Source organism: Amphimedon queenslandica, unplaced genomic scaffold, assembly GCF_000090795.2.
Source record: "Amphimedon queenslandica unplaced genomic scaffold, v1.1 AMPQUscaffold_13398, whole genome shotgun sequence".
NCBI lineage: Eukaryota > Metazoa > Porifera > Demospongiae > Haplosclerida > Niphatidae > Amphimedon > Amphimedon queenslandica.
The window spans coordinates 16,275-43,880 of NW_003546366.1; the positions used below are offsets into that span (position 1 = coordinate 16,275).

The window sequence follows — 27,606 nt, forward strand, 5'->3', positions numbered from 1 at the left end:
TGTATTAGCCATTACTCTATAGTACTCTAGCCTAGACTTTCCAATAGATTCAGAGAACTTGAGCATGTAGACACAAAACACAAAGAGAGGTTTACTTATGGTTTCTTTTGTTCTGGATCATTTGTATAGAAAAAGGGCTGGCCAACAAAAATGGGGCTTCCTTTTTTGCTATGAATATTATTTTAATTATTTGTAATAACTAGATTTAGATAGCTAAAATAACAAATAGAACAACTTTTATTGATTTAATTCTACAGCTACATTGCAACTTTACAGCAACAGTCAACTAGTATACAAAATAAGTTAAAGTCATTGCATGTCATTTCAATAAAATGCATCGAATGCTTCTATTGTATTTCTGCTGTTGTGTATCTCGATCAAGTAGGCTGACACAACCTTGGTGTATGTGTTGAATAAGCTAAATTAGAATCAATTGGAATATCCTTCAATTTATTGGTTGGTATATCTATTACATTAAAATAGTGATGATCAATTAATGCGTGTGTCACTGACTCTTATTGGATTTCTTGTGACAGCAATAACTGATACTGAACGTAATTAAAAATGTGATTATGAATGTGATGATAAAAGTCACAACTACTCATGACACGATTGGAATAATATAGCTACACTCACCTATATATAAAATGTAGGATGTAATTATAAGTCATCTATAGTATGCAACTTACCATTACTGTTACTAGCAATATTAGTGATAAAAACAGGAGTCACAGTTGCATCAACAAGATCAACTGGTGATGGCCAAATATGGCTGCAAAAGCTATGACTAATAGTACTTGTTACAGTAGCCTGATCACATGGTAACACTACAATAGATAATAAACTGTAAACAAGTAGTTGACAAATATAATATTATTAAACCTTGGATGACAATGAAAATCTTTTCACTTCTTGTAGATACAAACATATTAGAGACAATGCATTGATATTGTCCTGCATGTTCTTGTGCAAGAGGAGATATTGCGAGCTCAGAGTAAGTGGATTGTGTGTTGATTGTGACTTGAGGGTCACTGTTTAGGTCAATTTGTGCATTGTTATGGACCCATTTCACACCAACAGAGTCATCATCATATGAACAATTAATGGAAACAGTGTCATTGCTTTGATAAACAGTAGTATGAACTATTGTGTATCCTTTATCAGAAATAATACTGAAAGTAAAATATTTAGGACATAATAACTTACTTATTGGCTGTACATAAACAGTAACTGTAGTTTCTCTTTTAATACCTGGTAAATCAATGTGTGTTGTTCTACAAGTGTAATTACCACTAGCTGCTCTGTCAATATTTGTTAAAGTTAAGTTTAAAGGAGGATTATTAATGATAGGTGTTAGCTCAATACCCTCACTATCATCAAGAGCACATGCACTCTTTCTATCATTAATCCATACATAACGTGGCATACCAGTATTACCAGGATCAGAACATGTTAATGTTAAATTAGATCCTTCAGTGATATTAACAGTGCCATCAGGAGATACTACTGGGTCCAGAAAGACTATTTTGGAATAATAATAATACATATAGACAAAATATGCTTAGCTCACCAAAATCTCCAATAGTAATGATGTTTTGTTGACCAGCAGTTGATGATGAGCACGTTATAGTATCACCAACATTCACAACATCATCAGGATACTCCAGGCTCATGAACATAGTATCAGAAGTACTTGATAGATTAACATTTCCATTAAAGTCTTCATCATTCAGTACTGCACTCTCCTTCATCCATACACCATCAGAAAAGGTCAAAAAGTTGCCTTGATTAGTAAAGAATCTGCAAGCAAGACATAATGGATCTGTCAATGGAACATGGATGGTTCTATCATTAACAATAAAAACAGAGATGACATCAGGAGGACATTGAGCCACAGTAAAACCTATTAATGATGAAGAAAATAATTTGCATTGGAAAATATAGTTCTCACCTACAGATAAGAAGGTTACCACCAAATGGGCAAGAATCATATTCATCTTTAACTTTGTCTGCTCAGGTTGATTCTATCAGTCTGACACTCCCACTCTATTAAACAACAACTGCATCTATGCAACAATTAAAAGCTATACCATACCAAATATTCAAACAAAAATTTGCCATTGTAAGAACTAATAATTACCTAAACAGATTCAACACAATCTTTCATGCAATGTTGCACAAAAAACAATTATACCTTTTTTACTTAAAAATTTTTTTTTAATTTTTAAAATTTTAAATCTTTTATTTATTTATTATTAAAATGAATTTTAATTAAAATTGCTGTTATAGTGTTCAATTTCTTTTGCTATAATAATTATTGGTGCAACTCGACATTTGAATACACAAAAAATACATAATTACATTTCTACTAAATGGCAAAATTTGGCATGATTCTAGCTGATAATAAGCAAAAAAGGAAGTTATTATAAATGTGATGCATGTTGTTTGCAAAGTCATCAGTGGAGTGCATCAATATTTTCATATTGTTTCTCTGTTGTTGGTAGACCAGAAATCTGTTCATATTCCGGTGTCCGTGATGAGTAAGCTAAATTAACATCAATTGGGATATCTTTCAGTCTATCAATTGATCTACCTATAAAGTAGACACACACACAAAATTCAATACACTTTGTGCAGTGTCTATAGTTAAACTAACTTTTATTGATGGATTTCTTATGAAAATAGCAACCAATGATCAAAGTAGCCAGTGCTGTTACTATAGATGAGATAATGGAACTCACAATCCCTGATGAGACTGCTACAACAACATTACTACTGCATTCAGCTATAACATGGTATGATAAGTAGAATACTTATGATATCATTATGCTTACAAGATAAATTAGGAGTTACAGTTGGTGTTGCTGTTATTTGAATCAGAATTGTAGAAACTGAGCTACTACTGGTACTTGGTGTAGCAGTAGTTGTACTGCTGCTACCACTTGATGAAAGTACTATAAATTTTTGAGATAAACTAAATTCTTAAACAAAGTGGCACACCTTGATTAATTGTGACATTTACTTTCCTACTCTTAACAGACCCGGCTCCATTAGTGACTATACACTGGTATGCTCCTACATACTGTTGGGTGAGGGAAGAGATTCTGAGCTCGGAGTAAAAGGATTGTGTGATAACTGTGATATAAGGATCACTATTAGGATCAAGTAATGAGTCATTATGCTCCCACTTCACATCAATGGAGCCATCATAAGTTTCATATGTACAATTGATAATAACATATCCTGTTGTTTGATAAATATAAATATAAACTGCTGGAAGGCCTGTCAAAAAAGATAAACAATAACTAGTCAAATATTTAGATACAATAACTCACTTAATGGCTGTACATAAACAGTAACTGTAGTTTCTCTTTTAATACTTGGTAAATCAATGTGTGTTGTTCTACAAGTGTAATTACCACTAGCTGCTCTGTCAATATTTATCAAATTTAAGTTTAAAGGAGGATTATTAGTGACAGATGTTAGTTTACTACCATCACTATCATTAATCCATACATAACGTGGCATACCAGTATTACCAGGATTAGAACATGTTAATGTTAAATTAGATCCTTCAGTGACATTGACTATGCCATTAGGAGATACAACTGGGTCTAAAAATACTATAATTGATTATAATTAAAACATAATATATTACAAATGCTTAGCTCACCAAAATCTCCAAAAGTGATGATGCTTTGTTGAACAGCAGTTGATGATGAGCATGTTATAGTATCACCAATATTAACAAGATCATCAGGATACTCCAGGCTCATGAACATAGTATCAGAAGTATTTGATAGATTAAGATTTCCATTAAAGTCTCCATCATTCAGTACTGTACTGCCCTTCCTCCATACACCATCAGAAAAGGTAAATAAGTTGCCTTGATTAGTAAAGAAACTGCATTGAAGGCATAATGGATCTGTCAATGGAACATGGATGGTTCTATCATTTAAAATAAAGACAGAGATGAAATCAGGAGGACATTGAGCCACAGTGAAACCTATTAATGATGAAAATATTTGCATTGGAAAATGTAGTTCTCACCTACAGACAAAAAGGTTACCACCAAATGAGCAAGAATCATATTCATCTTTAACTTTGTCTGCTCAGGTTGATTCTATCAGACACTCCCACTGAATTACTCTTATAATAACAATTGCATCTATGCAACAATTAAAGTTACATCATACCAAACATTCAAATAAGTATTTGCTATTATAATTTGCCATTGTAAAAAATAAACACATAAACAGATTCAACACAATCTTTTATGAAATGTTTCACAAAAAGCAATCTATACCTTTTTTACTTTTAATTAAAATTTTTTTCATATTTATTTTTAAAATATTTAATTTTACTTTCATTGATGAAAAAGCAAAATTAACATCAACTGGGATATCTTTCAGTCCATCAATTGATCTACCTATAAAGTACACACAAAAAATTCAATACACTATGCAGTGTCTATGGTTAAACTAACTTTTATTGATGGATTTCTTAGAAAATAGCAACTGATGATCAAAACAACTAATGCTGTTACTATAGATTATCTATAGTGAAAACAATTTCAGGAATATTTTTACACTAATACTCTTGTTACAACACATTCTCTGATGCATAAAAGTAATAGCTTAAGAACTAACCAGACACAGTCTTTAAAAGACGTTCAACTTCAGGATGCTTTGATCCTAAGTCATACAGGAGCTGGTTCTCACTGTTACGTATCATTTTATTTGCTCCTTTATCAAACAACATCTCTACTATGACATGATGTCCCTTCCATGCTGAATTATGTAACTGAGTGTCACCTAACTTGTTCTGTAGTGGGAAAGAGCATACATTATCATTTTTATTACATTTATAATACATGTACATGTACAAAGGCATTTTATTTCAAGCTAGGTACACTGTTAAATTTTTGTAAATTTAAACTTTGCAAACATAAACTTATGCAAGTATTTTCCATTCATGGGGTTTTAAAAAATTAAGTATTTCCCCAAAAAATTCAACTCCTATACAGTCATTGGTTATATACTTACCTGTACATTGATTTCAACATTAGGAATAGACAACAATCGCTCAACACATTCTGCTGGAAAAAGAAAAGAAAAAAAGATAAAAAGGAAGTGAGGGATTTTGCGTTAGGAAAGAGAGGAGGAACAAAGAAAAAAAGAGAGAGAGAGAGAGGCATACCAATATGGCCACCGCTAGCAGCCCAGTGTAAGGCAGTAGATCCTGACTTATCCAGACCATTAACTGACACTCTGTTTGCTAAACACTCTTCTAAGAATGGTAAATTTCCTACAAAATAGTCAATGAGTGTTATCAATAACCAAAAGATAACAAAGAATGAATCACTTTCATTCCTTCTTTTACATGTACATACACTCTCCTTCACACCTTCCCCCCCCTCTCTCTCCCTCTTTTTTTCATGTCTTACCTCTTTTTGCTGACTCATGCAAAGGATTCTCAATACTTTCAAAAAATAAATAAATTTAATAACAACAACAACAACTACAGTATAATTATTACTCATGTTTGTTACTGAACTAATACAACAAAGTAAACATTTACAAATGTATGTGTACATGTACAGCATAAGTATAATACAAACATGATTGTTTATGTTCACATACATTTATCTACTCTAAGCTACATGTACATGTACATGTCATGTACATATACATGTATATATGTGACCATAATTGACAAAAGGTACCTTATGGCGGGTAGTGAAATTTGTCTTTCTAGCCTAAGAAATCCAACTTCCTGAGCCCCATTTATCATAAAATTACTCCACAGGATGCAAAAAGTTACCATGAAACTTTTAGAAACAATGATTGTCTAACAAAGCACTCACAGGTTGATATTATCCATTATAACAATCAATTTTAAAATCCGCCATAAGGGCCCTTTTGTCAATTATGGTCACATATAATGATCTTGTGTAGGAGTATCTCTCTCTACCCTCTTTCTCTCTCTTCCTTCTCTTTTCATGTTATTTCAATAATAACAATAATGTTAAAACAAAAAAAACAACTATAAATGATAACAATAATATTAAAACAAAAAGAAAACAACATCTATAATAGAATAAACCTAAAAAACAACAATTCTTAATACAAACACAACCTTGTATAATTAATGTAAAGTTGGAAATTCTGCTATATAAAAGTCTAGCAGTGACAGCTCACCCCAATTCTTACTTCTATTTCGGTCATATCGCTTAAAAAATCTTCGTGTAGCTTCGTAAAGGGTAATAAAATCAGAGTCCTTTATTATTTTATCCAGAAAATCTCCTGCAATGCTGACATCATGATGTCTCAAGAGTAAATGTTTCATTTTTTTCTTACTATTAATACACAGAGCGTCACCAAATGCCAAATTTATTGGATTACGTTTGCAATCAATCCAGAGATGAGTGAGGTTACCATATGGTACTGGATCTACTGGTAGTTCAATAGCTTTGAATGGTGAACACCTAATGATAAGAACCGAAAGTTTCTGGCATTTCTGAAGAACGCTTTCAAGCCCTTCAATATTGTACGATTCCGTGGAAGCAATATCTGCAGCATATAAAATCTTGACTCCCAGATATAAAAGGGACTCCAGATTTGATATCATCAAAAGTAAATGTTGACTAATAAAATAGTCTAATTCTTCAGTTGTAATAGTTTCAAAGATGTGAAGACCCTTGAGTCTGGTCATTCTCTTGATATGACCGATAACACTTTCCTTTATTGCCAATTCTCTATCAGTTAGGACTCTTGCTGAGCATCCATCATGCTGTGAGTTGGAGTCAAGTGGTGAGAGAGAGCAACAGTTGACTGACAAATATTCCAAATATTTCATTTTCGACAAAAGATTCCAAAAGCGTTCCACATCAAAGTGGATACTATCTCTGCTAGTAGAGAAACGAGACACATCTAATCCTCTTAGCTTGAGGCAGTGTACAGATAATGTGACCATGTAAGTGCTAAGACAATCTGATATAATACTTTCCTTCAAACTGACCTCCAATACGTTAGGTGTCTCCTTGACAATCATACGAAAGGACTCAACAGATACGGTTACAGAAGAAAATCCAAGTACGGTAATGTTAACTCCATATTGACTGTTATAAACGGACAGACCAGGAGTGACAGCTTCATCTTCAAAAACAGCATATTGTTGATTAACATCACCATTATTTGCTGGTGTGATCAAATCTCTCATTTTAATTATTAGCTCCCCATTAGCGGTCACAGCAACAGATTCAGAACTATTGGGGCCAAATTCGAGCGAGTACTCGGGTACATCATAATAATCAAAGCCCAAAGGTCGGCGAAATTTCTTATAAGCTCCAAAATAAGCCCAGTGTGTGATATTAGGAAGATCGTGTATATTACTGGACCAATATTTCTTGTCATAAGTTGAAACGACAATAAATGTTTGAGGCAAGCAGTTGTTTAACAACCATAGCTCAAAAAATTGTTTTGGTTTAGAATAACCGTAAACCACTACAACTTTTTTTAATTTGACAAAAATTGTGAAGTATTTTTTAATAGAATAAGCAAACTCGTTAAAAAAAGTGAGGCTTAAGAACTGCAAATGATGTAAATTTGAATAAATCTTCTTCAAAGCATTGGCAGAAATCTGAAACCCATGAAGATTTAAAGTATGAATGTTATCAGAGCTAAGAATCATTCGTTGATATTTACTAAACGGTAGCTCTCCCCTTAAACTGAGCGATTGTACATGTGGGCGACATGTTTTTAAAGCCGAGTTGATGAATGGAGCATTTGTCTTATGATACGCATGATGAATGACAACATTTCTCCACAAAAAAGGATCAGAACATATCGTGTAGAGTCTTCTATTGACTAATCTAAGAGACATCTTATCTCTGAGCGAGAGCATCATGCATATATCTTGTATTACCTCATTTGGCAGGGAATCAAACGGGTTTGTATAATCCTCATCTTCGTAATCATCTATCAAAGGAAGCTGATTCGCAGTGGATCGATTGACAGGAGGTTCTGAGTAGTCAAAATCACCATCAGACTTGTCATCAAAGAGAGAAAGATCAAATTTAAGTCTTTTACAGCAAGGTTCCATTGTTAATACTTGATACACGAGAACTCACATGGTGTGTATATTGCGCATGCGCACATGTAAGCCATGTGGAGAGACACTCCCACTGAACTACTCAGCATCTATGCAATATTAAAGTTATAATAATCATACCAAATATTAAAATAGAAATTTGCCATTGTAAGAACTAATTACCTAAACAGATTAAACACAATCTTTCATGCAATGTTTCACAAAAAATCATACCCTTTTACTTTAATTTTTTTAACTCTTTAAATTTTAAATTTTACTTGTATTATTTTTATTTTTTTAATTTTAGAAATTTTTAATTTTAATTTGTATGGCTTTATTTTTTTCTTATTTTTTAATTTTAATTTTTTCAATTTTTATTAATTTATTTATTTTATTCATTATTAATGGTAAAGGACTTCATCCTTGCTAATGAATAATTTTGATTGAAATTGTTATTAGTGTAAATACTTAAAGTAATTTTTTTGCTATAATAATGATTGGTGCAACTCAACATTTGAATACACAAAAATACATAATTACATTTCTACTAAATGGCACAAATTTGGCACGATTCTAGCTGATAATAAGCAAAAAAGGAAGGTATTAAATGTGGTGCATGTTGTTTGCAAAGTCATCAGTGGAGTGTATCAATATTTTCATATTGTTTTTCAGTGGTTGATGGACCAGAAATTTGTTCATATTCTGGTGTTCGTGATGAGTAAGCTAAATTAACATCAACTGGGATATCTTTCAGTCCATCAATTGATCTACCTATAAAGTACACACAAACAATTCAATACATTATGCAGTGTCTATGGTTAAACTAACTTTTATTGATGGATTTCTTATGAAGATAGCAACTGATGATCAAAGCAACTAATGCTGTTACTATAGATGAGATAATGGAACTCATAATCACTGATGAGACAACTGCAACCACATTACTACTGCATTCACCTATTACATGGTATGATGAGTAGAATTATTTATGATATTATTATGCTTACAAGAAAAATTAGGAGTTACACTTGGCCTTGCTGTTATTTGAATCAGAATTGTAGAAATTGTAGTACTAGAGCTACTACTGGTACTTGGTATAGTAGTAGTTTTACTACTGCTACCACTTGATGAAAGTACTATAAATTTTTGAGATAAATTGAATTCTTAAACAAAGTGGCACACCTTGATTAATTGTAGCATTTACTTTTCCACTCTTAACAGACCCAGCTCCATTAGTGACTATACACTGGTATGCTCCTACATACTGTTGGGTGAGGGAAAAGATTCTGAGCTCAGAGTAAGAGGATTGTGTGATAACTGTGATATAAGGATCACTATTAGGATCAAGTAGTGAGTCATTATGCTCCCACTTCACATCAATGGAATTATCATAAGTTTCATATGTACAATTGATAATAACATATCCTGTTGTTTTATAAATATAAATATAAACTGCTGGAAGGCCTGACAAGGATAAACAATAACAAGTTAAATATTTAGATACAATAACTCACTTAGTGGGTGAACATTAATAGTGACTGTAGTTTCTCTGTTAATACCTGGTAAGTCATTGTGCGTTATTCTACAAGTGTAATTACCACTAGCTGCTCTGTCAATATCTATTATATTCAAGTTTAAAGGAGGATTATTAATGACAGGTGTTAGCTCACTACCATCACTATCATTAATCCATACATAACGTGGCATACCAGTATTACCAGGATCAGAACATGTTAATGTTAAATTAGATCCTTTAGTGACATTGACTATGCCATCAGGAGATATTATTGGATTCAAAAAGACTATATAAGACTGATACAATTAAAACTTAATGACAAAATGTTCAACTTACCAAAATCTCCAAAAGTAATGACAGATTGTTGACCAGCAGTTGATGATGAGCAAGTTATAGTATCACCAACATTCACAAGATCATCAGGATACTCCAGGGTTATACGCATAGTATCAGAAGTACTTGATAGACTAACATTTCCATTAAAGTCTCCATCATTCAGTACAGTACTGCCCTTCCTCCATACACCATCAGAAAAGGTAAAAAAGTTGCCTTGATTAGTAAAGAATCTGCATTGAAGGCATAATGGCTCTGTCAATGGAACATGGAGGGTTCTATCATTTAAAATAAAAACAGAGATGACATCAGGAGGACATTGAGCCACAGTGAAATCTATTAATGATGAAAATAATTTGCAATGAAAGATTTAGTTCTCACCTACAGACAAAAAGGTTACAACCAAATGAGCAAGAATCATATTCATCTTTACCTTTGTCTGCTCAGGTTGATTCTAAGACACTCCCACTGAATTACTCATAAATAACAACTGCATCTATGCAACATTAAAATTACATCATATACCAAATATTCAAGCAAAAATTTGCTATTACAATTTTGCCATTGTAAAAACTAAACACATAAAAAGATTCAACACAATGTTTCATGCAATGTTTTACAAAAAATAGTCATACCTTTTTACTAATTTTTTTCATAATTATTTTTAAAAAATTTTATTTTACTTCTTTATTATTTTTATTTTTTAAATTAAAAAAAAATTTATTGATAAAAAAAATTTTTTTTCTTATTTTTGTAATTATTGGTGCAACTCAACATTTGAATACAAAAAAATGCATAATTACATTTCTACTAAATGGCAAAAATTGGGCATGATTCTAGCTGATAATAAGCAAAAAAGGAAGATATTAAATGTGGTGCATGCTCTTTGCAAAGTCATCAGTGGAGTGCATCAATGTTTTCATATTGTTTCTCTGTTGTTGGTAGACCAGAAATTTGTTCATATTCTGGTGTCCGTGATGAGTAAGCTAAATTAACATCAACTGGGATATCTTTCAGTCTATCAATTGATCTACCTATAAAGTACACACAAACAATTCAATATACTATGCAGTGTCTATGGTTAAACTAACTTTTATTGATGGATTTCTTATAAAAATAGCAACTGATGATGAAAGCAACTAATGCTGTTACTATAGATGAGATAATGGAACTCACAATCACTGATGAGACTGCTACAACAACATTACTACTGCATTCACCTATAACATTGTATAATAAGTAGAATACTTATGATATCATTATGCTTACAAGATAAACTAGAAGCTACAGGTTGACTTGCTGTTATTATAATGGTCTGACTTCTATGCATAGAAGTATATGCAGTGCTAGAGCTACTACTAGTATTTGGTATTAATATAATGCTGCTGCTACTTGATCTACTGGTAGTTGGTATTGATATACTGCTGCTGCTACTTGATAAAAGTGCTATAAATTATTGAGATAAACCCAATTTATAGACTTAATTAGAATGACAGACCTTGATCAATTGTGACATTTACTTTTCCACTCTTAACAGATCCAGCTCTATTAGTGACTAAACACTGGTATGCTCCTACATACTGTTGGGTGAGGGAAGAGATAGTGAGCTCAGAGTTAGAGGATTGTGTGATAACTGTGATATAAGGATCACTATTAGGATCAAGTAATGAGTCATTATGTTCCCACTTCACATCAATGGAATTATCATAAGTTTCATATGTACAATTGATAATAACAGGTCCTGTTGTTTGATAAATATAAATAGAAACTGCTGGAAGGTCTGGCAAAGATAAACAATAACAAGTCAAATATTTAGATATGATAGCTCACTTAATGGTTGTACATTAACAGTGACTGTAGTTTCTCTGTTAATACCTGGTGAATCAATGTGTGTTATTCTACAAGTGTAATTACCACTAGCTGCTCTGTCAATATTTATTATATTTAAGTTTAAAGGAGGATTATTAATGACAGGTGTTAGCTCACTAACATCACTATCATTAATCCATACATAACGTGGCATACCAGTATTACCAGGATTAGAACATGTTAATGTTAAATTAGATCCTTCAGTGATATTAACTATGCTATCAGGTGATACAACTGGGTCTAAAAATACTATAATTTATAATTAAAGCATAATATTACAAATGCTTAACTCACCAAAATCTCCAAAAGTGATGATGCTTTGTTGACCAGCAGTTGATGATGAGCATGTTATAGTATCACCAACATTAACAACATCATCAGGATACTCCAGGCTCAGGAAGATAGTATCAGAAGTACTTGATAAATTAACATTTCCATTAAAGTCCCCATCATTCAGTACAGTACTGCCCTTCCTCCATACACCATCAGAAAAGGTAAAATAGTTGCCTTGATTAGTAAAGAACCTGCATTGAAGACATAATGGCTCTGTCAATGGTACATGGATGGTTCTATCATTTAAAATAAAAACAGAGATGACATCAGGAGCACATTGAGCCACAGTGAAACCTATAATAATGATGAAAAAATATTGCAATGAAAGATTTAGTTCTCACCTACAGACAAGAAGGTTACCACCAAATGAGCAAGTATCATATTCATCTTTAACTTTGTCTGTTCAGGTTGATTCTATCAGGCACTCCCACTGAATTATTCATAAAAACAACTGTAAAATTACCTTAGTCAACACTAGATTTACTTGCAAACATAGTTTTATGCAACAGAGATCATTATTCTTAAATTAAAGTTATTATTATACCAGATATTGGAGCAAAATTGTATCATTGCAAGAACTGGCTTCTGAATTTACTAAATCTGAGTAGATTCAACACAATTTTTGTGCAACATGTCCAAGACAATGTATGTTCATACTTGTATGGTGGGAATAAAAACTTTTCACTGTTCAATAGGTTCAATATAACCTAGCACACTTGAAAAATTAATAATGGGCCCTATTATGATCATGCTACATTCTAGTGCTAAAATAATCAAGCAAAATAATAGTTATAATAAGATATTAATCTGCAATAAACACTAAGGATAATAATAATAATACACGATAATGATAATGAACTACAAACACAAAAGATACTAAATAATAAAAATAAAAGTCAAAAAATTAATCGGAATCGTTTTCGTCACCATACTCATCCCCATTGGTTCCTATAAAAACAAAAAAAAAATAATAGAATCAAAATAACTAATGCACATGTGAATTATATGTAAATCTGATACAACTAACAGTTGCATAAATCAACAATTACATGTATCACATGTACATACATACATGTACTACTACAAGATTTACCTAAATACATGTACACAGCAATGCATTAAATGACAATATGCAAGTCAATGAGGTATTTTCTAAAATTACATACAGTAAGAAGGTAAAGAGAACATTTATGTCTTAGTAAGAAGAAATAGATGTCATCTATGCATGTAAGGTGATAAAACAATTTTAGCAATATTTTTCACTAATGCTCTTGTTACAACACATTCTCTGATGCATAAAAGTAATATTTTAAGAACTAACCAGACACAGTCTTTAAAAGACGTCCAACTTCAGGATGCTTTGATCCCAAGTCATACGGGAGCTGGTTCTCATTGTTACGTATCATTTTATTTGCTCCTTTATCAAGCAGCATCTCTACTATGACGTGATGTCCCTTCCATGCTGAATTATGTAACGGAGTGTCACCTAACTTGTTCTGTAGTGGGAAAGAGCACACATTATCATTTTATTCCATTTATAATACATGTACATATACATGTATATACTGTAGTGTAGTGTAGCTCATAGTATAAAATTTGTGAATTTAAACTATTTTTGCAAATACATGTACTTGTGTATGCGTACATGACTACATGTACAACTTAATGCATGTACATGTATAAACTTGTATAATGCATGTATAAACTTAATGCAAATATTTTCCAATCACAAGTGTAATTTTCCACGAAATAAAACTCCCATACAGTAATTGGCTATCATTATTATGTACTTACCTGTACATTGATTTCAACATTAGGAATAGACAACAATCGCTCAACACATTCTAGAAAAAAAAAGAAAAGAGAAAAAGATAAAAGAAAAGGAAGTGACATTTTAGGAAAGAGAGAAGGGAGAGAGGGCATACCAATATGGCCGCCGCTAGCAGCCCAGTGTAGGGCAGTAGATCCTGACTTATCCAGCCCATTAACTGACACTCTGTTTGCTAAACACTCTTCTAAGAACGGTAAATTTCCTACAAATGTCAACGAGTGTTATCAATAACCAAAAGATAACAAAAAATGAATCACTTTCATTCCTTCTTTTATATGTACATACACTCTCCTTCACACCTTCCCCCCCTCTCCCCCCCCCTCTCTCCCTCTTTTTTTCATGTCTTACCTCTTTTTGCTGACTCATGCAAAGGGTTCTCAATACTTTCAGCTCCACTCTCAACTATAAAATAAATAAAAATAATTAATAATAATAACAACTATAATGATCATGCACTCATGTTTGTCACTGAATCTTATTCTACTAATACAACAAAGTAAACATTGACATGTACGTGTAAATGCACTGCATGTGTACAGTATAAGCATAATGTAAACACATTTATGTACATGTGCATGTGCGTTTATCTATTCTAAGCTACAGTACATGTAGATGTACATGTACATGTACATGTATAATGATCTTACAAGTATGTAGGAGTGCCTCTCTCTACCCTCTTTCTCTCTCTCTCTCTCTCTCTCTCTCTCTCTCTCTCTCTCTCTCTCTCTCTCTTCCTTACTGTAGTTTGAAGGCACAAGGCCTGTCTTTTTGTTACAGGTAGCTTTCCACCATCCGTCATCTCTCTATTAAAGAGAAAGCACACACAATATACAGGTATGAATATATCAAATGTCACATGTACATGACTAATAATAATCAGTAGAAGAGGATCAATAACAATGTATTAATAAGGGAAAACCAAAACATCAACAGAAAGCTAAATACATATACACCACAACAAGCAGTTAGCAATCTAATCTATCAGTTAACCAAAATTACTACAAATGTACATCAAATGTACATCACATGTATAGTAGAAGCTTATATAGAAGATTTTATTTTAATGATTTTACTGTACATGTATCTGTGGTAAGAAATCAAATTGAAGTCTTAGTTATCTGATGATTGTATATCTTCTAAGATTCCCTAAGCAACAACTACTACTACTACTATAGTAAGGGAATACTCGTATGTGTTACTTATTAAGTATAATGGACAATTAGATAAACCATTTAAAGCCATGGAAACAGTACTGATCCTATGGGCTCCATTATATTCCTCCTTAGTCTCTAAGCAACTCATATCTACTGATACTGTCCCTTCTTAAAGAGAGCCCCACTTAGCACGCTGTATAGATCACAGCAGTATAATATTCTATCAGATATTATTACATGTATATACTATACATGTACCATGCCCATACTACATGCATATCTATCTATTACAGCATTATTCTAATACATGTATACGTCTTCTTTATTCCTACTAACCTTCTCAGATACATATATAGTGTCTCCTTCAGCAAAAGTAAGCTCATCTGCCTATAAAAAGATACACATTAATATCTAATCCATGTACACATGAGCATGACTACAAATACATGTACATTGTAAGTATATAAATGTATCACAAATACTATAAAAGGGAATGGTAGAATGATTGCTACAAACCTGTTGTGCTGTATATGCATATATGGCCTTAAAAACTTGGACTTGACCTATTAGTAGATACACATACAGTAAGTGGATGAGTCATTGTGTGTGAATGTAGTTAGTTTGAACTTTGAGTGTTAAATAACATACACATTATACACCATAAATTGTTACAGAAAGAAAACTCTCAATCAGAAATAAGATACACACACACACACACACACACACACGCCCAGTCACAATATAAACAGTGTCATTGTACAGTGCACATAGACAAAATGGCCGACTATCAATGGCATACAAACACACACACACCTCCTGATGGAAGGACAAAGAATATAATTGATAAAGGGAGAGAGAGGGGAAGGAGAAAGAGAGAAAGAGAGAGAGAGAGAGAGAGAGAGAGAGAGAGGAAACAAAATAAACATAATTTAAATGGACAAGGTTAGCAACATGCATCCAAATAAGGGAAATTATTACACCACATAATCCAATTATCAAATCCAATCATGCATGTATTATAGTAAATATTAAAGAGCCAAAACTCAAAATAATAATAAATAAATAAATAGATAATAATGAGGGACTACATAACACAAGTTGAACTTCACATAAATTAATTTTTATACTGATAATCGTGTCGATACATTACTTATCAATACGTCAATACATGCATGTATACACATGTAATTTATTCTCAGTACTGTGTAAACACATTTACATGTACATGTCACGTCGCTACATATTATGAGAGAGAACATACCAGGCTTAGGTCTGGGGACTGGTTTAGGAGGAGGAGCTCTTTTTGACATGATTCAAACTAAGAGAGAGAGAGAGAAAGAGGGAGAAACTCTTAAATACGTTGTTATACATGAAAGGAACTTCATGTCCTCTCTCTACTCACTTAGAGTATAGAGCTACAGACTAGAATCTAGAGCAACAAGACAGAAGGGCTTTTAGTTTTAGCTTGACAGTTTGAGATTTGAGACTTGAGAGTTTACACAGATCACGTGATCAACAGGGCCACGCCTATGCACAGGCCCCACCTACTAATTAATTAATTAATCTGGAGCTCCTCCTAGCAATAGTTAATGGAGCTCCTCCTTCTCCTCCTCCCCTCGTGTTCTGGGTAGACCCTTAGCACAAAGTGGAAGTGCGACGGCTCACCTCTTTAGATAAGCTTACTCTCTCCCTCTCCCTCTCTCTCTGGAGCAAAAGTACCTCATCTTAGCAAGAATTGCTGCCAGGTTTTGTAACGTAAGTTTAATGCTTTACAAGTTTTTTCCAATTCTAACAAGTCTGACATAATGTGTACTTTTGTATTTGTACATGCTTGCTTTTTAGCTCACTCCTTCTCTATTGGATTACATAAAAGCCGTTCCTTTTGTTCCTTCTCTCTAATAAAATAATTATAATGATTACCTTAGACTCTCCCTCCCTCCCCCTTCTCATTTTCACTTTCAGTTTATGCATGTATATACATGTACATATACATCTGTTTATATCTTTAGTACTGATTGGTACTTTGCATGAAATATCATCATTCATACTTGGTAAATCCCCTCCTCTCTCTCTCTCTCCCCTTAATCATTCTTGTTTATGATCTGTATACCAAACACAAATCAATGGACTAGCGATGAATTACTATTATAATAAATGAGGCAAATGATAATTAAGAATGTATTGTAGGAGCTTGCTTTGATTTGTTTTATGATTGTCCACAAAAGAACCAACAATGACTATAAGGCACTATGCATGTGTAGTGACTAGCAGGACATGTGCATGTACAGTAATAGCAGGGCATGTACAATTATGCATGTACATGTACATAAATACTGCATACTATACATGTACATGTATGCTCCATTTATCTGTTAGTATTTAATTCAGTCACACACACACATATACAGTGTATACTGTATACTTTCTATAATATATTTTTATTATTAGCACATGTACATAAATAGGATACATGCATGTGGTGTCATTCAATTCTAGCCAGTACACATTTGTATGGGATATATGCATGTACGTGATTTGTCTCTACATTAGCAGTTGTCTTTGTTTGTGGATATGCAGGAACATATTTATACACACTGGTGACTAGTGTGTGTGTGTGTGTGTGTGTGTGTGTGTGTGTGTGTATGTAAGTACATGTAATTAGGTAGCTTTGTTTTAGAGGAAAGCAAAAATTGGCATACAGTTTTATATATGGATTTTAGTAGTACTACGTTTTTTGTTGCATATACTGATATTATGTATGGTGTTAATAGGCTAGGAATGGCATTATTGCTTGAAAAGCTTCAGCAGAATAGTATTAGTCTCACTAGAACTTTGTTTAGATAAGTAGTATTTTTTAGAAGAAAGTTCATGGACTAATAGTGCAGTATTGTAGCAGTAATGTTTGATAGTAATTTTAATCTCACTTCTGAGAAAATTTCAGCTTTCCCAAAATATTCACACAATGCCCCTCCCCCTAATTATGTGTTTATCATAGCAGTGCTATTTATTGTTGTTAAAATGATGCTATTCATGTTCTAATAATAACAGTTCTCCTGTTACTTGTATAAACTAGTCTAGTTCGTTTTCACTTATTTCATCTTTCCTGTTATCATTACGAGTCCTGAGTTTGTTTTTCTTCATTTAGAGGGAAAGTCACCTTTAATTGAGTCATTCACTAGGGGCTAATCATGGCCACTCTGAGCAATGATGGTAAGCTAATTCACATTATCTACATGTGTATGAGTCACAATTTTTGTGTTTTTTTTGTTGCAGTTGTCAGTAGCTTTAATGACATGTAATATATGCCTAAATTATAATTATTTTGTACTTTGCATGTGTTACATGCTCAAATTCATGCAACAAGACGATGATTGCGTACTACAGCTAGATCACTTGTTTACTATCACTTTATTTTGAGATTTATATTATTATTATTATTAAGTCATGACTTACTATCATGTCTTTTAGTTGGCACTCATTATCAGATTAAACTATCACTACTGCATAGAAATGATTACTAGCAATAATAATTATTTTCTAAATTTTTCTTATCCTTATCATGCATTATTATTATTAACAATTATTATTATTACTACTATCACAGAAGTGGCTCGTTCTCTATACAAGGCATGCTCGGAAGGTAGCCACACTGACCTAACTCGACTACTCGATACCCATCCATATGCCATGAGTCTCCTTGACATGACCAACAGACGTGACCCGCCCAAAGCGGTCGTAGAGAAGACCATATACAATGCTTGTCTAAAAGGACACTATCGCGTCGTGAAGGAGCTTTTAAACTGCAACGTTAACCCGAATTCAAAGTGTGATCTCGGTACTCCTATGTATGCAGCCGTCATGGCCGATAGTCTTGAAGTGGTTAAGCTATTGGTGGACCGTGGGGCGGAGTACAGGCGAGTGGTTGGTGGGTTCAGTCCTGTATTTGCTTCCTGTGTTGAAGGACGGATGAAGATACTGAGGTACCTGGTCAATGCCGGAGCTGATCTGAGGTGTATTAAGAACCCACCACTTGTATTCACTGCTTGTATGCAGGTAATCATTATAACAGTTTGATCTACTCTTATTTTTATATCCACCTACATGTACTTCTCAATGTATTTCATAGTTGTAATGTGCCTATGAAATTAGACACAGTAGCAGTATGCATGTACATGTACCTACACTGTATGGATAATGTGCTTATTATAATTATATGTAGTTGTTTCTAGTGTCAATTCATTCAAGTGTATGTTGATTAATATCGTTACTCAGTTTTGCATGTGTATGTCATGTGCCTCTAGTAATTAACTACATGTTCATTTAAGTACATGCAGTTTTAAAAGGCTTCCAACATTTATACAAGTACAATGATGAGCATTTGTTATATTTTTGCAGTATTAGCCTCAAATAAATAATGTTGATTTTAGAGGTCATTGTGTGTGATTTGGAACAATTTTAAATTCACATTTTTATACATCCATGATATAAACTAGGAATTCAAATGCATGAACATGTACATGTATATCACCTAATTACCTTGCTGTCACCCCTACTGTGTTGCCTCCAGTCTATGTCATGTGGCTGCTATTGTCACTCTTGCCTGTCTTCAGATAAAATATTACTTCCTCTGCTATTGATATGTAATGATTCTAATTGTCACGCGCAAATGCCAAACTTTGGAGAATTAGACATTCTCACCTAACTCAATAATAATTATTACATGTATGATATATATACTGAGATGTTTGTTCTATTTATAATAATGCATGCATCACATGTGTCATAATATTTTAGCCTTAAGGGGATGCTATTTTTAGTACTGACCTCATTCTCTGTTGATCAACTTGTTATTCATTACAACAACTGTCAGTGCCAATCCTCTAATAACTGATGCACTTATTTGTCAATCTCTTATCAGTACACTGTGACAACGGAAAGACTAATATTTAATAGGCTCTCCTATGAAGAATGTGTGTTACACATTATGCTGCATATAGTCTTGCTTTACAAAATGAGAGGATGAGCAGGCCATGATGTGACATTATACATGTACATTATATATTATAGTTTCTGATGATGTATTATTGGCAAGAGTGTATAATGATGCATGTTATAGTATTGAGTATACTGTAGTCTTAGGCTACTCTATCTCTTGTATGTTCTTTGTTAATATTTCCCAGGAATAAGCTACTTTTTGCCACAAAGGATTTCTTTGCCTTAAGATACATACACGTCTTCAATGCAGGAATAAAATTTGACCAAAAAGTCAGACTACCAGTCAATTTATGCTTTATGCCATCTTCCTTTAATTGACAAGAAAGCCTACATGCATGTACATGTACATGTACATGTCACTGAAAACATGTTATGACATTGACTGCTAATGTCATTCATAGTACTCATTATATGGCTATCAGTTTTCACAGTCTCTTTATACTTTCAGCATGTGCAATATCCAATTGACCTCTCTCTCTTTTCACATGCAGTGTCTATGTACACATCAGGTGCTTATTACGCTAACTGTGAAATGAATTGAATTTCTTTTAATGCATGAACACTCTTCATACTTGATAATCCATGACAATGGTATACTTGTAATAATTATAAAAGTACATGTATGCTTAGTGTTGCATGTACACGTATTTTGATTAAAGCTAGTACTAGTAGGTTATAAATACAAATATTGGGCATCATATTATCACTCAGTACAGACCCTTGACTAGTTTCAGTCTTTGAATAATGCAAAGTTCATGCAACATATCTCCCTTGCCTATAGTAGAGTAGTAATAATGATGATACTACATTGATAATAATGTCATTTTAATATTACTTTTATTATTGGCAATAATGAAAAAAGCTGCAATTACTTAATCATATTTATTTTCAGGGTCACTTGGAGATATTCAAGTATCTCATGACTGAAACTGATTTCGATGTGAACTGGACGATAAATCAAGAAGATGCTGCTAAAGTTGACGGTAAAGATAGTTTATTATACGTAGCAGCATCGAGCAGGAGACTTGAAGTAGCCGACTACCTCCTGCAGCAAGGAGCCATCATAACTCAACTGATAATATCACGTTTCTCTGACTTCATTAAAGACTTGCTTGCAAAGAGAGTCAAACCCAGTTCACATCAGAAGAACTCCGCAGGCGAGCCACTCGTCTCCGCCCGATGGAGGGAACTGGGTCTAGCCGAGCTGCCATGGAGTTTCCTGTCCTCTTTTAATACTCGACTCACGAAACTGGAACTGAGGGCAAACAGGCTTTCTACGCTGCCCGAGGAGATCTTCCAAATGCCTAATCTTAAGACTCTTGATGTTAGTCAGAATATATTGCCAGAGCTATCACAAGATGTTGTACCTTGGAACTGTTTGAAGTAAGAGAGGAAAGGGAGGTGTGTGTGTGTGTGTGTGTAATTATAGGGTACACATACATTGTATGTTAGAGTAACCAATGATATATTTGAAGTACATGTACAGTGTATGTACATTTACATTTATATTGAAGTTGAGTGGATGTTAATGTCAATTCTTAACAAATTGGTTCATTTGTTCTATTGTACATACATGTACATGTACATGTACACATACACAATCTTCTCTCATCTCAAATTACCCTTCTTTCTCCCTTTCTCTCTCTCCCTCTCTCTCTTTTTACAGTCTAACAGAGCTTGATGCTAGTAGGAATCAGATTTCTTATGCTCCTAGTGGCGTGTTCTTGCTCCCAAACTTGACATCTCTCAACCTTTCATACAACTTGCTTCAAAGACTACCTGGTAACAAATGAATTGTATAATTATAATTACTAAGACATTTATAATTAATTTATAATTGAGCTTTGTACAATATGTTATTATTATTGTTATACATGTACAGATGTACCTCTTTTACATGTAATTTTAATTTATTTTTATAATCAAACTTATATACAATCTGTTATTATTATTATTATGTAATTTTAATTTAGGTGATCCAGAAGATGCCTGTCCTAATCTCACTTGGAGATGTGACCTCCTCAAGAAGATTGATTTGTCTCACAACAGACTCAGGACACTTCCTGATACTTTCAAGAGCCTCAGACGACTCAACACATTCACAGTTTCATACAACCACCTTCACTCGCTGCCCCCATCAATGGGTCTGGGCTGCATCAATCTTGTAAGCACATGTACATGTACATGTACTCCCCCCGGTATATACATGTACATGTACATGTACCTTCAGATGTACATGCATGTATAGTTTTAAACCCAACTTAGAGTCTTGGTGGTTTGTGGTTGGGCAATTATCTAGAAACTCTTAACTTTTTGGCAGCAAAGGTGCCCAGTGTATGTATGCCATTCTTCACATGTAAAAAACATGTAGTTATAAACTATACATGTACATGTAATAGATAAACTACATTACATGTGTTGCCACTATGTTAGACTATTGAGCTATTGATGAGTTTTGATCAACATTGACATCAAAGAGTAACATCAATAATATTGTTATAATAATTTATTTTGTTATTATTATTTATTTTATTATTATTATTATTATTATTATTATTATTACAGGTTCATCTTGATGCTGCTCACAATAGCCTAAAGGAGCTTCCCTACGGCTCAGCTAGTTACTGGATGCACTGCCTAGAGCGACTTTACTTGTCACACAATCAATTTGAAGAGATCTCGAGGAACATAACCGAACTCGCTCATCTCATGACACTCGATCTCTCCCACAATCACATCCAGTATCTCCCTCTCACCATGTCCTGGGCCAACTGTCGCATGAATAAACTCAGTTTAGCTCATAATAATCTCACGACTCTCACTCACTCACTGGAAGAGGAGCAGACGTATTCTAGGTCTGGCTCACATGCCGTGAATAAGGAGAAGGACGGGGAGAGAAGGAGTAGAGGGTCTACAACCTTATCAACGTATGTGATGTACACACTTATTTTTCTTATGAATATCATGAGTACCGTATGATGATACCAATGCATATACGTTATGTACATGTACATGCTTGTAAGCTTTTATGTTGTGTAGCAAGTTTGAGCTGATTCTAATCAAAATTGGATTTTTTTTTACAAATTTTAACAAGTTGCTCCAAAATCTGGCCAAATACCCTCTACTATAGTACAGGGACTTTTGACTAAATTTTATAAAAAATTGCAAGGATAATATTGTTTATTTTATAATTTATTAATACATATCGTACATGTTTTTATGTTGTGTAGAAAGTTTGAGCTGATTCCGATCAAATTTAGATTTTTTCTGAATTTCTAAATAGCATTATTATTATTATTATTATTATTTCTTTGTTATTTAGTATGTTTAGCGTTAAAAAGAAAAAGCCAGCAAAGTCTCCCTCAGTCTCTCCTCTCCTAACCAATGCTCCTGATGCTAACCCACGTGAGCTCCCATTCGAGGCCTGGTCCAACACTCTACAGACCCTCTACCTTCAAAATAACAACATTCAGTTCTTACCCAATTACCTCGGGAACTTTACATCAATAGCTCGCCTTGATATGAGCCAGTAAGTTGTTATTGGTGGCATTATTGTGTACATTTATGTGTACATGTACTCATGAAGTAGTAGGTACTTTTTGAATTTTTGTAACTTAATTTGAAATTATTTTACATGTATATAATGAAAAAAAAAATTAAAACTAAACAATAAAACAATTATTATTATTATTATTATTATTATAACAATTAATGAGTAATAATAAAAATAATAAAAATAACAACAATAATAATTACAATATAGTTATTGTTATTTTTTAAAGCAATACTTCAGTACATTGTCTCCCATTGACGTTTGGCCGTCTTAAGAACTGCTGGGAACTCATCATGCATGGACTGGATATCACCAACGTCCCCAAGCACCTCATACCAGGTAAAATTACTGAAATGTACAACAATATACAGAGAGATTACTGGAGTATAAAAGGAGAAATGACTAAAATATACAAAAAATTACCTAGATAAGCAGAAGCCTGCAAATGATACCTGCACTGATTAAAAATTCCTAGATACCAAAATACCCGTAGCTAAAATGTAAACATATCCGGAATACTTTATAAACTGAGATTACTGACGTGCACAAGAGTATCCTGATGTTGCATTCTGTAGGTGTTGGTAGGGGAGCATCAACCAAACAATTGATAGCTTACCTCAAGGCTCAAATGAAGAAAGCAGAACCTTATACCAGAATGAAACTAATGGCCGTCGGTCTACAGGTAAATACATGTAATACATGTGATATACATGTACATGTGATATACATGTGATATACATGTGATATACATGTGATGTACATGTAATGTATCATTATGGTATTGTTGTATTTAGGAATAAAAAATACATGTACATGTACATGTATGTACATACACGTACACGTACATGTACATGTACGTGTACGTGTACGTGTACATGTAAATGTAAATGTGTACATTGTAATGAATTACATTAAAGTACAAAATATTATGCCAATTAAAAGTACATCATCTAACTTAATTTATACATACATGTACATGTACAATTGTACTTGTTATTTCTTTATTAGATGTGTATATACATGTACGTGTACCCTCATTTCTTTTAAATTACATTTTATTCTTTTTTCCCCATTATCTCAGGGTCGCGGTAAGACCACGTTACTCTCAGTATTACGAGATCCCAATAACCAGTTACCTCCTAATGTATCGACTGTTGGTGTCTCTGTACACAAATGGACTGTCAGAGCTCCCAAGGGAAGAAACCTCTCACAAAGAGTAAGTACATACTCAGGTTTAATTAGGGTACATGTACATGTATTTAGGAATTAGCTCAGAAAGTTTTCATCAAAAATTAAGTCAAAATTTCTGCATGTATTTAGTCAAAAATCATCAGATTATTAAATGTATATACATGTACATGTAATGCCTCATGGAGTCTTGAATGCTTATACATTTTATGTGTATAACTAGAAATTTAATATCACAAATCCTCTTCATAGCATAAGGTTTTCTTTCTTCTCCCTCTATAGCAACAAATGGACGTTACATTCAGTATGTGGGATCTTGCTGGTCAGGAGGTCTATTATGCCACCCACCAGTGCTTCCTCTCTCGTAACACTCTCTATCTTGTCGTGTGGAACATGACTGAGGGAGAACAAGGGATAGATTATCTTCGTCCGTGGCTCCTCAACGTTCAGGTAATAATTGGAATATTAGTAATGAATTAATGTTACTAAGTAGGATTTACCACAAAAATAAAATGGCTGCTATGAATTTTGCAGCCTGCCTATCGCTCGGAATCCTACTTGTCCTTGTTTCCATTAATTTTTTTGACGAATTTTAATTAATACCAGAGTGAATCCTACTTGATCTTTATTTTGAAAAATTTTTAAATAACTTATTACAGGGATTTGGTCAAATTTCATGACAAGCAAAGAACCCCATTGTCACGAAACTCACAACAAACAAAAACCCATTAGTTCCATTGTCACAAAATCTGTGACAAGCAAAAAAACATTTATTCCATTGCATACATGTATTGTATATGCTAGTTTAACTTCAGGTTATAATCTCTCTCTCTCTCTCCTCTACCTCAGGCTCGTGCTCCCTATTCCCCCATTATTGTTGTTGGTACTCATTTGGATAAGATCCCTCCTAATCAAGTAGCTGAACTCCGTCACATGTACCGCTCTCGCATCCTCAAGAACTATGATGCTCAAGGATACCCAACCATATCAGAGTATGCCAACAAATATACACATACATTGATATTCCTGTATAGTGTATACATGTATACTAGAAATAAACGTCTTCTGTAATTCCTATCTTTAATTTGTACGCAAGCCCTATTAAATGGTCCTCCTATACTCTGTATCTTATCTCCTTGATGCATGTACATGTATAGCCCCAGGCTTCTAATTTAGACAGGCTTTTATTTGAAGATATTCATCTCTACTATTGTTACTTTATTTCTTATCTATTTATGTCTTCACTTGTTCTTTATTCCTTTATGTCACTCTCTTTCCTTCCCTCACAGTATTTGCATGGTGTCCTGTGTTACTAAGGAAGGTATAAGAGATCTACAGGACAGGATCCATGCAGCTGCTCTCAATGCTAAGGATCCTGACACACATGAACATGTCATTGGAATGCAGGTACTGTACATACTACATGTATTCTAAGCTTTTGAAATTTTATTTTTTATTTCTTTTTTAGGTTCCTCGAAGTTATTGTGTTTTGCAGAATATTGTTGAAGATGAGGCCAAGAGACTCAAAGAGGTGGGGCAGCCTCCGGTACTCAATCAGAAGGAATTCTCTGCTTTAGCTGAAAAGACTGAAGACATTTCTGACCCAGAAGAACTGACACTAGGTTAGATCAATAATGATAATAGTAATAATGATAAAACATCTACATGTACTTGTATCTTATATTAAATTGGATTTTATATATTGAATTGCATTATTAATGCAGCACTTTATATCAATATCTATTAAGTTGTGCATGTACATATAACTTTTTAAAATTTCTCTCTCTTTAATCTCTCTGTCTGTCTGTCTGTCTCCCTCCTCTCTCTCTCTCTCTTCCTCTATTAGCTGCTCAGTTCCTACACGACAATGGTGTCATGCTTCATTACAACGATCACCTAAAAGGTCTTAACAACCTCTACTTCATTGACCCGGTCTGGCTAGCAGACATGCTAGCGCACATCATTACGGTCCCCCAGAAACACTCGTTTGTCCAAAATGGGATACTAGTAGAGGCTCGCCTTAGAATCATATTCCACGGTCACCGGGACTATCCAGAGCAGTACCTCCAACAGTACATGCAGCTGCTGGAGAGATTCGAGATAGCTCTATCCCTCGGTCAAGGTACTCTACTTGTTCCGTCTATGCTTCCAGAGCAAAGACCTGCTCTACCGTTTGCAATGCCACTACCTTCAAGAGTGAAGAGTCCTCCTCATGAGCCTCGGAGTGTTTCTAGGAGTAATCTTGCATTAGGGTCCACGCCTAGCTCCTCTGAAATGGAGGGAGGGGAAGAAGAGGACAATGTGTCAATCACTAGAGTCATTGATGGGAAAGTGGTGAGTTGAAACCTGACAACTGGAATACTGCAATTCTGTACAGGGTGTTTTGTCATAAATGACTAGGAGAGACTTTAATATGTTATCTCATGCATTATAAGTACATGTATAAGTATACTATAGTCCCTTTGGCCAAAAATCACCAAAATTGAGTAGGAGAGAATTCCTCATTTTAATAATTTTTTCTATTGCATATACAAGTTCTTATGTTGTGTAGAAAGTTTGAGCTGATTCCGATCAAGTTTGGATTTTTTATGAATTTTTAAAGTTGCTCCGAAATCGGGCCAAAGTCCCTGTACTATAGTACAGGGACTTTGGCCAAAAATCACCAAAATTGGGTAGGAGAGAATTCTTCAGTTTTATAATTTTTTCTAAGACGTATACAAGTTTTTATATTGCATAGAAAGTT

General features: G+C 33.7%; 4 protein-coding genes across 5 annotated transcripts; 1 reads left to right on the forward strand and 3 right to left on the reverse strand.

Moving 5' to 3' along the window:
- Positions 1-2,389: 2,389 nt before the first annotated feature.
- On the reverse strand, positions 2,390-10,315 carry LOC100639107 (uncharacterized). The gene is made up of 5 exons (XM_019996825.1): positions 9,944-10,315; positions 9,606-9,893; positions 9,099-9,555; positions 2,657-2,785; positions 2,390-2,593 (listed from the first exon to the last, which is right to left on the reverse strand). Exons 1-3 carry the CDS (start codon positions 10,050-10,052, stop codon positions 9,209-9,211), a joined length of 744 nt encoding a protein of 247 aa, XP_019852384.1. The 5' UTR covers positions 10,053-10,315; the 3' UTR covers positions 2,390-2,593; positions 2,657-2,785; positions 9,099-9,208.
- On the reverse strand, positions 8,611-12,633 carry LOC109582173 (chitinase-like protein PB1E7.04c). Of its 2 annotated transcripts, none has more exons than XM_019996823.1 (7): positions 12,484-12,633; positions 12,104-12,436; positions 11,771-12,058; positions 11,439-11,720; positions 11,210-11,386; positions 11,032-11,160; positions 8,611-8,862 (listed from the first exon to the last, which is right to left on the reverse strand). In XM_019996823.1, the coding sequence occupies exons 1-7, from the start codon at positions 12,527-12,529 to the stop codon at positions 8,726-8,728; spliced, it is 1,392 nt and encodes a 463-aa protein (XP_019852382.1). In that variant the 5' UTR covers positions 12,530-12,633; the 3' UTR covers positions 8,611-8,725. The 2 variants fall into 2 exon arrangements, with proteins under 2 accessions (XP_019852382.1, XP_019852381.1); XM_019996822.1 differs by lacking the exon at positions 8,611-8,862 and adding an exon at positions 10,710-10,974 and having other exon boundaries at positions 12,484-12,630.
- Positions 12,634-12,894: 261 nt separating this feature from the next.
- LOC100638725 (osteoclast-stimulating factor 1-like) lies at positions 12,895-16,647 on the reverse strand. The gene is made up of 10 exons (XM_003386778.3): positions 16,530-16,647; positions 16,389-16,445; positions 15,644-15,690; positions 15,464-15,514; positions 14,713-14,776; positions 14,322-14,375; positions 14,068-14,175; positions 13,937-13,986; positions 13,464-13,638; positions 12,895-13,090 (listed from the first exon to the last, which is right to left on the reverse strand). The coding sequence occupies exons 2-10, from the start codon at positions 16,435-16,437 to the stop codon at positions 13,047-13,049; spliced, it is 642 nt and encodes a 213-aa protein (XP_003386826.1). The 5' UTR covers positions 16,438-16,445; positions 16,530-16,647; the 3' UTR covers positions 12,895-13,046.
- Positions 16,648-18,814: 2,167 nt separating this feature from the next.
- Positions 18,815-27,206, forward strand: LOC105312843 (leucine-rich repeat serine/threonine-protein kinase 1-like). Its single transcript, XM_011405793.1, has 14 exons — positions 18,815-19,180; positions 21,015-21,505; positions 21,789-21,904; positions 22,096-22,286; positions 22,865-23,049; positions 23,445-23,651; positions 23,905-24,014; positions 24,251-24,357; positions 24,757-24,891; positions 25,146-25,313; positions 25,713-25,855; positions 26,153-26,270; positions 26,332-26,485; positions 26,710-27,206. Exons 1-14 carry the CDS (start codon positions 18,815-18,817, stop codon positions 27,204-27,206), a joined length of 2,988 nt encoding a protein of 995 aa, XP_011404095.1.
- Positions 27,207-27,606: the final 400 nt, after the last annotated feature.